Source organism: Phalacrocorax aristotelis, chromosome 1, assembly GCF_949628215.1.
Source record: "Phalacrocorax aristotelis chromosome 1, bGulAri2.1, whole genome shotgun sequence".
NCBI lineage: Eukaryota > Metazoa > Chordata > Aves > Suliformes > Phalacrocoracidae > Phalacrocorax > Phalacrocorax aristotelis.
In genome coordinates, this window is record NC_134276.1 from 57,391,733 (window position 1) to 57,407,404 (window position 15,672).

Genomic DNA, 15,672 nt, shown 5'->3' on the forward strand with positions numbered 1-15,672 from the left:
AGATTTCCTAGTAAATCTATTCAAAAGTGAAACAAAGACAGCCTTTAGAGGATACCTTACACCTCACCTGGACCAGGCACGTAAGGGCAATTCAGATAAAAATCTTGTTAGTAATTCAACAAGAAATAGAGGATTTTCTCTTTTCCCTGCTTCAGGCTTTATTTAAACTCTTTGTTCAAAAATGAACAGAGTGGTAGTCGGAATCTAATTTACAGATATAGTTTAGACGTCTAACTTTAAATTAGAAGATCACACAAGGAAACCATTTACACGTAAATGTTAAAACCAATACTTAATCTTTCTTTTCTGTTGTTGTTGTTTACTTTATATTACATAAAGCCAAAATGAAACTAAATACATGTTAGCCAGCTTCATTCACAAACATTAGTCAAAATATACACATTACAAAAGTAAACCAAAAAAAAGAACTCTAAACTGATGGATTTTTTTTTTCCCTCTAAAATTTGTTGTTGTTGTTTTTAAATCGCCATTTGCAATTGAATTGCAGTCGCTCTAAAATAAACTAACCAGGTAGGGCACTCCAAAACACATGTGAAACACTTCATGTTGGTGGGGGGAGACGGCTTTTCTTTTAAATGAGAATACTCTTCTGTCAAAGCAAAGCTCTGGTTCAGTTCAGCTAAATAATAAATAGATAATTATCACTCAGACAAAAAAGTCTGATTTAACCTTAGATAATATTGCGATTCCCCGAGCGGTCCCGCAATATTTTTATTCCCTTTGAAAGGCATTCCTTTTTTTCTCTCTCTCTTTTTTTTTTTTTTTTCAGGTTAAAACTGAATCGACCGTGGGCGAAGTAAGTAACAGAGTTTTCAATCCGAGATCTAACGCTTCCACAGAGATATACAAATTTACAGTCTGAGGGTGAGACTTAACTACTGGAGGGGAGGGGACGACGACACGGGGACACACGGGGACCGAGAGCCACGCGTGTTTCCTCTCGTGGAAATCACCACTCGCGCCTGTCAGCCTCCCGTAGCAGCGGACGGCAGGAACCCACGCGGGACGGGACGAGACGGCGGGCAGCATCCCACACCGCTGACTCTTTGCGTGCTTCCCGCTCCCGCTCGCCCACGAGGGGCTACGAACCACGCACACGGCGGCCCCCTCCGTCACCGGCCCCCCCTCCTGCCCGTCGCCCTGCCCGGGCCTCCCCGTCCCCCTCCGGCGGCGGTGCTGCCGCGGGACTTTTCCGAGTTCAGCACGGCGCGGGGCGTGGGGAGCGGAGGGAGGGAGAAGCCCGCGGCGCGGCCGAAGAAAGAGCAGCGCGGCGAGGGGGAGCCGGCGGCGGGACGGAGCTCCCCGTGGCTGTCCCGAATAAGCACTTTTGGGGGCAGGGCGGGTTTGTTGCTTTTTACTTCTTCTTTTTTTTTTTTTTTTTTTTCTTTTTCTCTTCTTTTTCAGCTCGGCTGTCAGCAAAGACCGCATGCAACACACACAAGCTCTAGCCGGGGCGGCGGGCGGGGACGTGACCCTCGGCGGGCGACGCGCAACAGGTCGGCGACGACCCCGGCTCCGCTGCTCCCGGTCCCGGCCACCCCCACCCCGACCCCCCGCGGCCCCGGCTCGCCCGCCGTTCCCGGCCGTACGAACGCACCGGCACCCAGCGAGGCGGGTACCGGGGCTCCGGGCGGGCACCCTCCGGTCATAGGGCCGCGGCGTAGGCTGCGGGGTAAGGGTCCAGCTGGGGCTTGCCCATGCCCGGCAGGAGGATGTAGGCCAGCGGCGGCTGCAGCCCCGGGCCGGGCCAGGCGCTGCAGTTGCAGGGGATCATGTAGCCCGGGTTACCGGGCGACGGGTGCGAGTGCGTGTGCCCCCCGGCGGCGGCCGCGGCGGCGGCGGCGGCGGCGGCGGCCCCGTGGAAGGCACCCGCCCCGCCGGCGCCGGGGTAGCCCAGGGAGGAGGCGTAGGGCAGCCCCGAGCCCGAGGAAGAGGAGGAGGAGGAGATCTCGGCCATTTTGGAGCCCAGGTCCAGCAGGGAGTAGGGGCTGCTGGCGGCGGCGGCGGCGGCGGCGGCGGCAGCGGCGGCGGCCGACTGCGGGAAGAAGACGCGGGCGGCGGCGGCGGCGGCAGCGGCCGCCGCCTTCTCGGGGTTGGCCAGCAGCGACTCGGGGACCAGCCCGCCGGCCGCCCCGCCGTGCAGCCCGCCCGCCTTCAGCCCGTGCGGGTGCTCGTGGTCCGCCACGCCGCCCAGCCCGTAGGGCACGGGGAAGGCGAACTTGTCCTTCTTGAGCAGCGTCTTGGGCTTCCGCCGGGGCCGGTACTTGTAGTCGGGGTGCTCCTTCATGTGCATGGCCCGCAGCCGCTTGGCCTCGTCGATGAAGGGCCGCTTCTCCGACTCGGTCAGCAGCTTCCACTCGGCCCCCAGGCGCTTGCTGATCTCCGAGTTGTGCATCTTGGGGTTCTCCTGGGCCATCTTCCGCCGCTGCGCCCGCGACCACACCATGAAGGCGTTCATCGGCCTCTTGACGTGATCCACCGGCTTGGACATGGTGTCCTCCCGCCGCTCCGGCGAGCCGTCGCCCGCCCCGCGCTGGCGGCCGCCTCCTCCGGGCGCCTCTCCCGCCGCTTCCTCCTCCTCCTCCTCCTCGCTCCCGCCGCGCTCCGCTTCTCCAAAAGCAATCTCGGCGGGTGCCCCGGCGCGGCGGCACCGGCTCCGGCGGCTGCGGGGCGGCGGCCCCCGGCGGCCCGGCTCCGGGCGCGGGGCGCTGCCGAGCGGCGGCGCCTCCCCGTCAGGGCGCTGCTGCGGGCGGGACGGGCGCCGCTCCCCGCCTGGGCCGCGGAGCCTCTCTCCGCGCCGCCGACCGCCGGGCCAGGGCTCTTCCTCGGGGCGAGCGGCAGCGGCCGGGGTCCGGGCGGGACCGCAGGGAAGTCTCGACGGCGAAGGCGGGAGCCGCCGGCGGCGGGCGAGGGGCGCCGGGGCGGGGGTGGCTGTGGGGTTCCTGGCTCCGCAACGGGCGCGATGCTCCTCGGCGGTCTCCGATGCGGCGGCGAGCCCCGGACGGGGCGGCGGTCAGAGCCCGCCCGGAGCCATCGCCGCCCGCGGAGCTCGGGGGGCAGCCCGCCGCGGCGCGGTGCGGGACGCGGTCCGGGGCGGCTCAGACGCGGTGCGGGGAGGCCCCGGGGGCGCGGGCCGCCCCGCTCACAGCCGCCCCGCTCCGCCCGCGGGGGCGCGGCGAGCCGCTCGCTCTTCGCACATACTCGCCGGCCGCCGGTCGCCGCGGCCTCCTGGTTCCCGCCGCCGGACAAACTTCGCCAAGTTTCGGGCTGGCTGCGGGGCGCTCCGCCTGCCGCGCCGCTCCCCCTTCTCCGGCAGCCGCCAGGTCTCTCTGGGTTTTCTTGGCCGCCGACTCGGAGGGGCGGCGGGGCGGGCGGGAGCGGCGGGGGGCGGAGGGAGGAGGAGGAGGCGGTGGCGGCGGAGGAGGAGGAGGCGGAGGGGGGTGGGTGGGTTCCTAATTAAAATGCTCGGCGGTCCGCGCCCGGCGGGCGGCCGACCCGGTTATAAAGTCCGCGGTGGGGTTTGCAGCCGGCGCAGTCGCCCCCTCCTCTCGCCCCGTCGGCGCGGCGGCAGGTAACGCGCGCGCTCTGCATGCGTCCGCGCCGCGCGCCGCCCTATATGTTTGCATGCGGCCTGCCCGCGCCGCGCGCCGCGGGCAGGGGCGGGAGGGCGGGGCTGCCGCGCCGGGAGGGGGGCGGGCCCTCCGTTTTCCCCGCCCTCCCGTCTCGTACCGGCAGGACAGGGAGGGGCGGGGCGGGGCAGCAGCGCGCATGCGCGCTGCTCCCCCTACCCCGCCCCGCCTGTCGGTCTCCGTCGCCGTCCCCGCGCGCTGCCCGCCACTGTGGGGGGCAGGGGTCGCGCCCGCCCGATGCCAGCGGAGGGGTTGTGCGCGTGTGTTTCGAGGTTTCCCCGGCCGAGGGGCAGAGAGCCCCGCCGCCTCGGAGAGCGTCCCCACGCCCCCGGAGCCGGCATCCCCCTGGCGCCCCCCCCCGCCCCCGCAAGAAAATCCACGCGTGTTTCCTTGGCCGCTTGGTACACCGCTTCACGCTCCCCGCAGCCCGGGCTGTCCGATTCGGGTGTTCCTCACAGGCTGCCTGTCAATCAGGGTGAACTCGCTCGCCTTGTTTGTACTTCGGCCCGTCGGCTTTGACTTACCCCTGTGGTATGTGGAAGCGGCGACGCCGATGCGCCATTAACCCTTTCCCGTGCTGGCAGCAGGCTCCGCCGCCCTCCCGGGCTTCCCTGGGGCGAGCCACGCGTGGGGTGACAGCATCCCCCGGGAGCGCCACCGAGACCCCCCTACGCCCGCCCGGTCCCGCCGCGGCTTCTCAACAAACCGCACCTTCTCCCGCTTCGTCTTTTACGACCCACTTACTACCACTTAAACGTAATTCTCTCGATCTCCAGAGCCGCCTCGCCAACGTTTGACCTCCTGCAATCCATTTAGCCATGAAAAAGAAAGTTCCCGTCGGTTGTCAAAAGCAGGGAGATTAAGATATCTGCCGGCGTTTGGGCTTAGCGGGGGAACGGCGTGTCTGGAGGGCGAGAGCCCCACCGAGGGGGGGGCTCAACCCGGTGCAGGTACCTCTGCCCGGGAGGTCGGGTTATCAACCCTTCGGGCAGCAATTCCCGCTCGGAGACGAGCAGCCGGTATTTTCAACTGCGTGAAATCCTCTCGTTTGCTCAGGGAAGCGATTTCCAATGTAAGGTTATTGTGTTTGACCCCTAAGTTGAGGCGAGGACTAATCCCCCGGCTCTCTCCGCACAGAGCAGATTCCGGCGTGATCGACTTCCCTTCGCATCGTGGGTGCCAGCGGGAAAGCGCCCGCACCCATTCGGGTCGGGGGAAGGCGAGAGGGCGGTTTGTACGTCCCCGGCCGCCGCCATGAGCAGGGTGAGGACCAGTAACACCTACCGGAGGGTGTTCGGGGCGGGGGGTGGAGGGGGAAGAGGCAGCGGCGACTCTCCGTTGCCACCACCGAGGTGCCACCCGGCCCCGCTGCCGCCAACGCCCCCGGAGCGCGGGGAGCAGCGTGGGGAGGGAGGGCTCAGCCATCCCGAGGGGGCTCGGCTCCAGCGAGGCTCTCTCCCCGCTCTTCCCGCCAACCACGCTCCCTCCATCCCGTCCCCACTCCTCTCACTCGTGCCCCGCACCCCTCGGTGCGGGAGCAAGGCGCGGTGGAGAGGGGACAGCGACAGTCCCGTGTCGCGGCAAAGCAGCGTGAAGCACTCTGGGGACGTGCTCAAGGCAGGCACATGGGCAAGCCCCGGGCAGCCCCCGGCTGGCAGTTCCTGCACAGAGGAATACCCCCAACCACGAACTTTCCGCCCGTGGGCCGGTCCGTGGGTACCGCCGCGCCGAGGCTGCCGCTGCTGCTCGGACCCGCTGGGCTTTGCACGCCAGTGGCGAAGCAAGGTGCAGGCAGACCGGGCAGCTGTTCCACGGAAACTGCGTGGGGAAGGGCTCTGAGCCACGGCCACGGGTGTCGGCACAGGCTCCGGGGAGCCTTCTAGGGTGAGCCGTCACCAGTTGCCCTGCAGTTCTCCGAGGCCAGCAGAACTCGCAGGTCCCCACAGAGTCGCGTCCAGGTGAACCGACCGTAACAAGACGCACTTGCATAATGTCCAGCAGAGGAGATGCCTCAACTCACGGATTGCTGTCTTCCAAAAATGTCGCCATTTGCAAACCCACGACTTCATTTTCTGATTTCTGATTACGTTTTTCTGATTACGTGTTTCTGATTACGTTCTGTCCTCCAAATAGTGAAAACGGTGATAGACTTTATTGGTCATAAATTAACGCACACGACCATTTCACAGGCTGAAATCTATAAATGGCTCGGTACTGGCTCAGGTCTGTTTTTCTAATTGCAAATGAAATACTATATTCGAAGGTCTCGTTTCCAAAGTGCTCTTTCCCCCCCTCACCTCACGCTTGCGGTAACCGCTGGCTACTAAAACACCCACGCACGGTTCTTCCAGCGGTTCGAGAAGGTCTGCCTTTCTCTCCCGACCTGCTTTCCACAAAGTGATGGAAACTCTTATCAGTTCCGCTTGGAGCAAGGTTGGACCCGGGTCCGGAGCGAGCGGAGGGTCCCAGGTCTCCCCCCTACCCGGTTTGAGGTAGCCACGGGCGAGGGGGAGCGGAGGGCAGGCTGTTCCCGCCGCGGGGAGATCCGCGTTGCGGCGCGGAGCGGCTGCACGCACAGAGTCTTTCGGAGAGCCTTCAAATCCCCAAAGAGAAAAAGTGAAGGCTTTATCGGAGTTTAGTTACTTATCTGGATTTTTGTTAAACCACCACTGTGATCTCCGCGTAGTTGTGCGAGCGTGTTAATTGTTCTGATAATGTGTTGTTATCGATACAATAACAATACAATCGTGTATAATGTGATTTACTTGCCTTTGACCTGTCAATTCCTGACGCATGCAAATTCAAGGGCGCAATCTTTCCTTCTGCTATCGGGGGAGGGGGTGGGGGTGGGGGGCTGTGGAACAGAGCAGATGCATTATCACACGGAGGCTAAACAAGAATTTCCAGAATGCAGCGCTGTATTCCACCAAGCGAGATCAAAGTGCTTTTAAAAATATTAAAGAGGGGTTTAGACTATCTCCCTCCTCGATACCCGCGTGTTACATCCGACAGGTTGCTCACATCTGCCCTAAGCAATTAGGACCCACTCCAAACACCGCCCGGTGCCTCGTACTCGGACCAAACCGCCCCTCACCTCTGCTGCACGCAGCTTTTAAGATGGTTTTAAAGCCTCGAGTTTAAGAGGGAGTTTCGAGGAAGCGCTCTCCTAATTTTTACTTGAGCCTAATAATCAGGTGGCGACTCGAAGAGATAAAAAGTAGGGGAAGAATAGTGGTTAGCCCGATAGCCATCTGCGCCTCGCCGTGCCTCCCGCCCGAAAAGCTGCCTCACGGGCTCGACAGACCCATCGCTCCCCCGCTTTTTTTTTTTTTTTTTTTTGCAGAGCCACGCCGCTTTTCCACGGCTTGCTTTGTGCACTGAAGCCTTTCCGCGCACCAACTTGGGGAGCTGACATTTTCCTTTGTGCAGGGTATCAGCCACCGATGCCACATCACTTCCAGCCGCCCGAAGCCGCCGGGCGCGCTGGTACCTTACACATGCTTGCAGGCGAACTTTTCTGCTTGTGTGGAGCTCGGCGGATTTGTGAGCGCTCCCAAGTCTTTTCCCTCTTGCGAAGTCGAGTCCACCTGTAGCGAGAGAGGGAGTTTTACCCCGTAGGCTCTTTACTGTGCATAATACGCTAAATTCATTCATTTGCTTTTACAGAGTGCTTCCAAATGCTCGGTATTATTATTATTCAATAACGTTCACTTATTATTAGAGCAGCTGGTAGCCCGAGCTCTAGTGAAGTGCCTGGCAAAGGCTTCTATCGTAAAACACTGGTTTCTAAGTTTATAGTTTCTAATTTGGCTGTGAAAGTGTGATTCTGGATGGAACTTGGCACTCAAACGCTCAGCTGGAGAGTAAACTTTTTATAATAAAAACATTGGTTTATTGGGTTTGCTATTTTAAGTTAAAAGAGAATTAACAAAGTTTTTACTAGTTTGGGAAGCGTAGAGGAGTCCTGTACTTTTTAAAAAATTAAATGTTACGATTTCGGTAAGAGTAGAATATGTTCTGATTTTTTTCCCCTTGTGATTTAACATGCTCCTATTTTAAAAGTAAACTCCGATCTTTGTGCTTTAGGACACCGGGGTTGCTCTTTCAGCAACACCCGACCTAGATCTCACCCAACAGTCAGTGGCAGTTCAGAGCAGAGTCTGCCACTCTGGGGTCCTTACTGCTTTTAGCCATAAAGAAAAGTTTAACATGCCGCCTATTCTGATTTGCTAAGAGACCAGATAAAACTTAGCCCATCTGCATGCACTCCGTTTGTAATCCAAGCTATTTTCATGTACTTTCATGACTCAATTTTTTTGCAGCTTTTAAATCCTGTTAGCCTTGCAGTGCTTATGCATCCTGGGAAGAGAGATCAGAACAGCAGACAAGGAAGTCCTAGGAAAAAAAAAAAAGAAGGAGTTGGGTGGTTACACGCTAGTCCCTGACTGCTAGTTGACTAGTCCCTGTCTGAGGATGTGAAGGCGAGAATTTGTCTTGCTGCAGAGCTCCTGTGCAGCCTTGGATGTTCCAGAAAGGGCAGCTAAACGCCTTTCAAGCACAAGGAGCTACTACCTAAAGCTCATCAAGTCATGCAGATGTGTAAGCTTCCGCTCCCTTGCATGATGAAATCATATGGATGGAAACTGCTGGCTGTCCAGGGTCCAGGTTTTCCTGTTTGAGCAATCACCTATAGCTTTTCTTCAAAGGAGCTGAGCAGTGCTCATGGTTTCTTTTTCTGAAGAAAAGGACCTTAAAGTTGCAGTGCCGCTGTCTTGTACGGACTGTATAGTGTGGTTTTATAGCTCACTGTTAGGAAGGGTGAGCCTTGCTTTTTGGTGTCTTCTACTACAGGCTTCTTTATATTCACAAGCTCTTAAAACATTGCCAGTCCCTGGACAAAGGTCAGGAAGCCTTAACTGGGGTCCCTACATCCTAGGCTGCTCTTGCTCGCCGATCTTCTGACCAATTCCTTCACCTTTTCTGTTGTCGAGTGGGCAGCCAACAAGTGAGGGCTGAGTGCCCTCTAATCTAGTGGGTAGGAGACTGTTCTGCAAAGGGAGCCTCACTGTGGAAAGGTATATTAGATTGGATGTTCCTGGAGTAGATCATGAAGCATTTTAACCAGGAGATCTTTCCAGAGGGAAAGAGGTCTCTGAAGATTTTTACAGTTAAATTCAATTAAAATTTCACATTGACAGCTATCATCTTGTTTCACTTCTTAGGGCTGTCCAACAGGCACAGAGGATTTTTTTTCTGGAATAAGTATATTTTAATGACTAGACTAGTTCTGTTCAAGGATGATTCATAACCATATACTACATGAGGCTGTTTTGCTAGCCGAGGGTGCTAGATGGGTCCAAAAAAATCCATGCAATTTTGAAGAGAAGGTCTTCAATTTCAGTGGATATGATTGTGGTTTGCAAACCTTTGGCAGGCACTTCAGGGTTTGTAAGTGCACACAGGGAGGCTAACAAGAAGATCAAGGTTAAATGTTTGGGCCATTCCCCTCTGAAGAAAAGCTAAGCGTAAGTCTGCTGTTTGCCTTCTGATTATAAGGGATTTTTAATTGACTACAAATAGGGAATGGAGGCCCATAATCAAGAGAATTTATGTCTCCTTCTGGTCATAAACTCATGGCCTTTACTTCTTTATGGTCAGTGTCTTGTTTGTCTGTAAGAATGGCCAGTTTCTGGGTTCTGTCTGGTTAGGAGGAGTCAAAATGTCTGTTCTTTAATACCAAGTCACCCAGGAAAGTTCAAAGCTAATGGTCTTGAGCCAGTTCTAGTGATCAGGTGAGTTGAACACAGAGGGTGCCTACACCTACATTAGTACTTGCACCTACATTTTAGCTCAGATCAACAGTGCCGCAGCTTTCCAAGCAAATCTGTTCACTGTGCTCACTCAACATGCTTTGGTTTCCATTGAGGAACAATTTCAGATGAGACTGAACTGGAAGATGCTCTTCAACTGCCCATGGGAGTATGGTCTGAGAAGAGTCTAGCTGAGCCTTAATCCATTAGATCCCAACAGCATAAAATGGATGATATTTAGTGTTCTCGATTCAGCTGTCAGTTCCGCTTTTTGCATCCACTTACTTTAGGTGCTTCAGGACTCTGAGTTCTGCCCGAAGGTAGAAAAGGCTCTTCTGCCTCTGCATGGGTGTTCTGCTGCAAAGGAGTCCCTCCACTTTCTGGGTGCTCTCTGTGTATAGTCATAGGTAGTCAAAAACCAAGGACCAGGGAGTTGCTTGGCCCTCCCCTTACCACAGCTTTGGGATTCTGCTAGGCCTTGCATCATCCTCACAACAGGCTTCTCACTATCCACAGTAGGATATATAATGGCTTCCCTTGCTATGGACATTGAACGGAAACTATACTGATTTTCTGAAGTCGGTTGAATAGTTAAATCTATGGCTAGATTTTTTCTTTTCCTCACAAGTGTATAGTTTCAGTAATAATAATGATAATTGCTAGACAGTTTTTTCATATGCAAAATTAGCGTTTCTTTCTTTTTAAAAAGTCATCTATTGTTTTGAATAACTTGTCTCTATGAGCGTGTGACAGGTGTGTATAATAATCTCATAATAAGCAAAGGGACTAATAATAATAATAATAATAATAATAATAATAATAGCTATGAAACACTAAGATCTTTTACTTCTTCAGCATCATAAGGGCTTCTGATGGAGTATTTTGTCCAGTACAGGACTTCAAGAAAGACGTGGAGTCACTGGACAGAATGTAGCAAGACTGAGAGGAGGTCTGAAAACTGTGATTTACAAGAAAAGACTGAAAACAGTGCTGTTACTTAGTCTGGAGAGGAGAAGATTTAGGAGACAAACTGGTCTTCAAGGATATAAAAGCGGGGGACACGGAGGGGATTAGATTGTGATTGTGGGGATAGACAAGATGTAATGAGCTTAAGATGTGAATTCAAGTTAGATAATGATAAAAACAAGCTTCAAATAGTGAGGACAGATATGCAGAGCCCCCCCTTGCCTGGGGAGGGTGTGGGAACACTGAGGGATGTAAAGAACAGGTGAGACTGATTTGGCAAGAGTGACAAGGCCTTAGAACAGGAGTTTTCTGCCTGGCTTTGTATGGGTCTATGATGCGGGAAGAATCAACTTTAACTTGGTTCTTCATGCAATCCTTTTTGCCCTTCAGAGCCCGGATGTCCTTCCAGTTCACAGCCTGCGCCTTCACTGCTCCTCTCCTACCCACGCGTGTGACCCGGCCGCCCCCCTGCCCCATTGCCGAAATGCTCATATATGAGCATGTCTTCCATCAACACGCTGAAGAAATTTTTTTTCTCTCTCTGGTTTAGTTGGCACTGGCCCCCTCTTTCTTCATAGCAAAATTTTATCACTCTGTGAGAAGTCCTGTTCCTGACATGGCTTTGCTATTTTTTTTCTTTTTTTCATTTTGTCACCTTTCTATTTTGTTTCAAATCTCTGCTGTAAACACATTTTCTGCATCATTTCTACCTGAGCTTCTCTTCCAACTAGATCTATAATGACAATATTTAATTTTATAAATTATCGTATTATCATTTATACTAGAATTTCAGTGTAAGTTGTTTGAATTGCATTATGTCACGCAACATGAAAAAAAGGGTCATCATTTTTCGACAGCACTGGCAAAAAACCTGCAATGGTGTACAAAATCAGTGTGTAAAATTTGTTGAGGGTATCTTTGCCTGTAGAATGCGAGGATGTTTGTAGTCTTTTACAGACATTTTATTTCTTCCATAATATTCTGCCATGTGAGGATGCTTATTATCAGTGACATAAAAGATAAAGACATTTGTCATTAGTGTTTCATGTTGAAAATCTGACTTTTATTGCTGATTCTATAGCAAGAATAACGGAGCAGAACGTACATTAAGCAATAGATCGCTAAATGAGCAAGGAGTTTTGCAGTGCTCTTGGAGACACCTTTTCAGTTCAGTGAGAAAAATAAAACTAAAATTTCCAGAAGTTCTTTTGGTTTTTAGTTTTCTCATCGTCTTTTCCTTATATTTTATCAGATGTTGTTTATAGAGTATGAAGAAGGTCATGCCAGAAATACTCATTTGCCCAGAAAGTAAATAATTCGGACTTGGATCTTCTAAAAGACCTAAAAAGAATTAAACACAGACCTTTTAAAGTATGAGGGTGCCTAATTTCCATTGATTTTAATTCCCTCAAGGAGATTCAATGGGATTTTATGCCCTAAATTCCTTGAAAATATCTGTATACTCTGAATGGAATTGGCCCAAAGCACATTTATGCTTTATGATAGAAACAGATTGTCGTATTGTTTCTTGTTCACCCCCTCCAGTTTTTTAATGCTTCAGCTGTTTTCCAAGTAGGATGGTTAAACAATGGTTATAACAAAGGCTATATAAAGTTCAATTTTCTTGGATTTATCTGGGCCAGTACTCCATTTTGCAAATGGAGCCCAGTCCTGCTGGGCTAGGAGTCACCTGAACAAGTTTCCATGAAGTAAGCTAGTGTGGGAACATGCCCACGTCCCTCCTCAACGAGAAGTGCCTATGTGCACGCCTATGGTAAACATAGGATAAAGGGAGGAAAATAACTGGAAATTACCTTTCAGAGGAAAAAAGTATGAAGCGCCTCACATGCGCTGTAAGGGTATGGGAAGATAGGCAGTTACCATGCAGTAGATGACTTACGATGAATTTATGGTCTAGTTTGCCCCACAGGGACTTGCTCTTGTGTGTATAGCCTTTGTGTAACAGAAAGCAGCTGGAGATGATGCTAAAACGAAAACTTGTGGATCGCCTAGCCGTGGTCTTTTACTGAACTGTCAGGAGTGCCATATCTTTTTTGCAACACACAGAAGACAAGAAGCACATCTTAGCCACAAGATATACTACCTCTGCTTTCCACCCAAAACAATTCTTTTTTTTTTAAGTGTATGTTAAGTGACATTCTTTTTTGAAGAGTAGTTTAACAAAGTTGTTAAATTCCAGAAAAAATTGAATTGATAAGTAATCTTCTCTATTGCTATAATCCTATAAAAATGCTGCAAGTATACCTATTAGATGTGCTAATACTGCTGTACAACAAAGCAACAACAGTACCTGTGTTTGACGGATGAAACACCATGTACTTTCACTTGCTTCAATTGAAGTAGCATCTCTGTTAAAAACAGCAAGAAAGCTGTTACCTTTCAGCGGAGTCATGCTTTAAAACATAGTTCATGGAAACACAGACAAAAGGTATGACCCCAGCCTACTAAAATGAATGGAAATGATCCTGTTGCCTTGCGGAAAATGTGAAACTGGTGTCCTTTTCTTCTCCTGGTCAGTACCTGGACAGGTAAAGTGTAAAGCACCTTCATACAATCCACATCAGCGTTACTGCTGGGATTTCTGGAATAGGATTATTTTTATTTTTTTCCCCCCAGGTTTTATGTGTGTGATAGGTAGATAGAAAATAAAAACCAGCTTACTTGTTTGGTGTAAAAAACAGTGATCTTGGACATAGCAAATACAGAAAGCATGCTTTATTTTCTAAAGACTTCACTCAAAGCCTGCTGAAATACATGAGCTCTCCCAAGCTGCCTCCCAGGTTCACTGGAGGCAGGCAGTAAATTAAATTGGCCAAACCAACTCTTCTGCGACTTCACTGTTGAGTTCAGCTCTTCCTAGGTAAAAGGCCAGTTCATGAAACCACTTCGTTGCCAGTCACCTATCCTCTGCTTATCTCTCTTGCTGTTTAATGGTATGACTGGTTATCTTACAGATAAGCAGTCTATTGAACTTTCAGTGCCTATCATTGCTGGAAAGACTGAACGTACATAATCCTTTTCCTTTGGAAGAACGGATCCCTTTCTCTTTGCCTGCTGTATGTGTTAGCGTGATCCCTTCAAACACAGCTATGCTTATGGATGTTTTGATTTTCTTAGAGGCAGAGATGAGTTTAACATGAGAGTTTTACCTCAAAGGGTAGATGCAATTAGTTTATTTTGGCTCACAGCACAGAGAGTTTACGACAAAACAATAAATTAAAACCGGCAGGATTCCTTCAGGCACTCTGACGTTTTTCTTCTTCTTCCCCCCCCCCCTTTTGTGTTTAACAGGAGGTGGCGGTTGTAACATTTGGAAAATAATAAGTACAATAAGTTGACATTGTGATATGATTACTTATGTAAGTGCTTAGACATACAAATACCTAAACACTAATGTCATTATTGAGAGTCATGGCAGTTATTCCAGCCAAGTTAATAAAAGATCATTACTATAACTATCTACACAGGACTGAACACGATGGGGAATCCAGGATATGGGAAGTCTAACAATACAAAATGCACTGGAACTTTATCTTAGTGTATTTGTGTGCATTTGATTATTCTAAAAAGAAATCAGAAATAATTCAGTGGGTACTTGACCTGCAGGGCTATTTAGAGATAAAATTATACAAGAAAATTTTGCTTGTCTTCTCCCTGTATTCCTTCCATTCCCCCCCCATTTTCTCTGTTGAGGAAGCTAAGCACAGTTAATTTAAGCATGATTTCTCTGTAGTTTACATGCTCCTGGATCTTAGCATAGAGATGTAAATAGCTGGGTGTGAATTCATCAGGTATTATATCCAGCTGACACAAACAACCCAACCAGATAGTTCTGTGTAGATAACAAACTCATTTCTGCATTGGTCGGGAACCAGGGCTCAGGTGATTGTTGTTCTTTAATGATTATTTATTTAAATTGGTCTAATTCAAATACGGAGATGGTCCCAGGCTATGGCTGGCTGGACAAACTTCACAGGTTGGACAAAACATTGGGGCAGGAATTTGTCCTCTTTCCCTGTCTCACCTCACACTACCCAGCCAGGACTTTTCTACAGTGTTCTGCTATCGTTCCTTCTTTTCATCCAAAAAAAGCCTGCAAAAACAAGCCTTGCTGAGTTATGCAAGGACCAACAAATCTCAGTTCTGGCAGGTAGGAGGGGAGGTAAATAACAAAGAGAATTTCAAAGTGATATCAGCGGGGATGCCACACTGAATGGGCCTGGCTCCAAACTACCCATAGGATTTTTAGACAGTATCTTCTCCGGGCTCTTCGGTACAAAGAGAGCAGCTGTCCCTGAGTTAACCAGGAATAACTCCATCCAATACACCCGCTAAAATAACTACTTTCCACTGAAGCCTAGAACTGAGTTCAATACTGATCTGAACATACAAGCACTCCACGCAAGCCCCTCATTGAACTGGACAGCCACTCTCTGCACCAGTGAGGCTTCCGATGGAAAGTAAGGCTAGCACATACAAGACACGCTGCAATGCCACCCAATGCCACTGCAAGCGTTTCCAACCTCCTTCCAAAAGGAAGATCAGAGTGTAGATATAGCAGCACTGAGATGGAAACTGGAAGCCCATTTTTTGAAAAACCATCATTGCCAGAAAAGCATTTAATATATCCCTGAAGGATGCTCATACTACAGTTTGAGGACCCACACACATTCCCAGAGCCTTCCTTGCAGAACCCATCTCTTCCTGCTCTACACCAGCACTGAAGGCTGTGGTCACATCAGTCAGCTGAATCAGCCAGGACCCAACCATCCCCAAAAGAAAGAAAACGCTAGTTTTTACCAGTCACATGAACACCCATTTGATTGCTAACACTGATGAACGAGAGGCAGTGGAAAAATGAAGGCAAAGAGAAACACAGGACCTTCTGTTTCAGCAGCAGGACAATCTGAGATCAGCGTAACCCACTTGTGAAACCTTATCCTATGCGCCAGTTACTGAAATGCACACACGGAAGGTACCACATTTACCCTGAGAGGGTAACACTTGGCTGGAGTCAAAATTGTCGTGAAGTTAAATTCTCCTTTGAGATAGAAACACCACTGCCACCAGCTCACAAAGCTGCTCGCCATCCTCAGCAGTCCTGCTGACTGCGATTTCGCAGCTGCTGCGGTGGGAGGAGTTAGGCTTTTCCTTTTTTGCTCTGCAGGCAACACATAGTATTTCAAAATCAGACGGATTTGGCATAGGTCTGTCTTCACTGGCAG

General features: G+C 51.1%; 1 protein-coding gene across 1 annotated transcript in view; it reads right to left on the reverse strand.

The window, feature by feature from the left end:
- Positions 1-3,078, reverse strand: part of SOX21 (SRY-box transcription factor 21) — a 3,970-nt gene extending 892 nt beyond the window's left edge. Inside the window, exon 1 of the mRNA XM_075089672.1 lies at positions 1-3,078. This exon is cut by the window's left edge and continues 892 nt beyond it. Coding sequence (XP_074945773.1) covers positions 1,667-2,512 — 846 coding nt within the window. The 5' untranslated portion in view covers positions 2,513-3,078 and the 3' untranslated portion in view covers positions 1-1,666.
- Between the last annotated feature and the right edge of the window lie 12,594 nt (positions 3,079-15,672).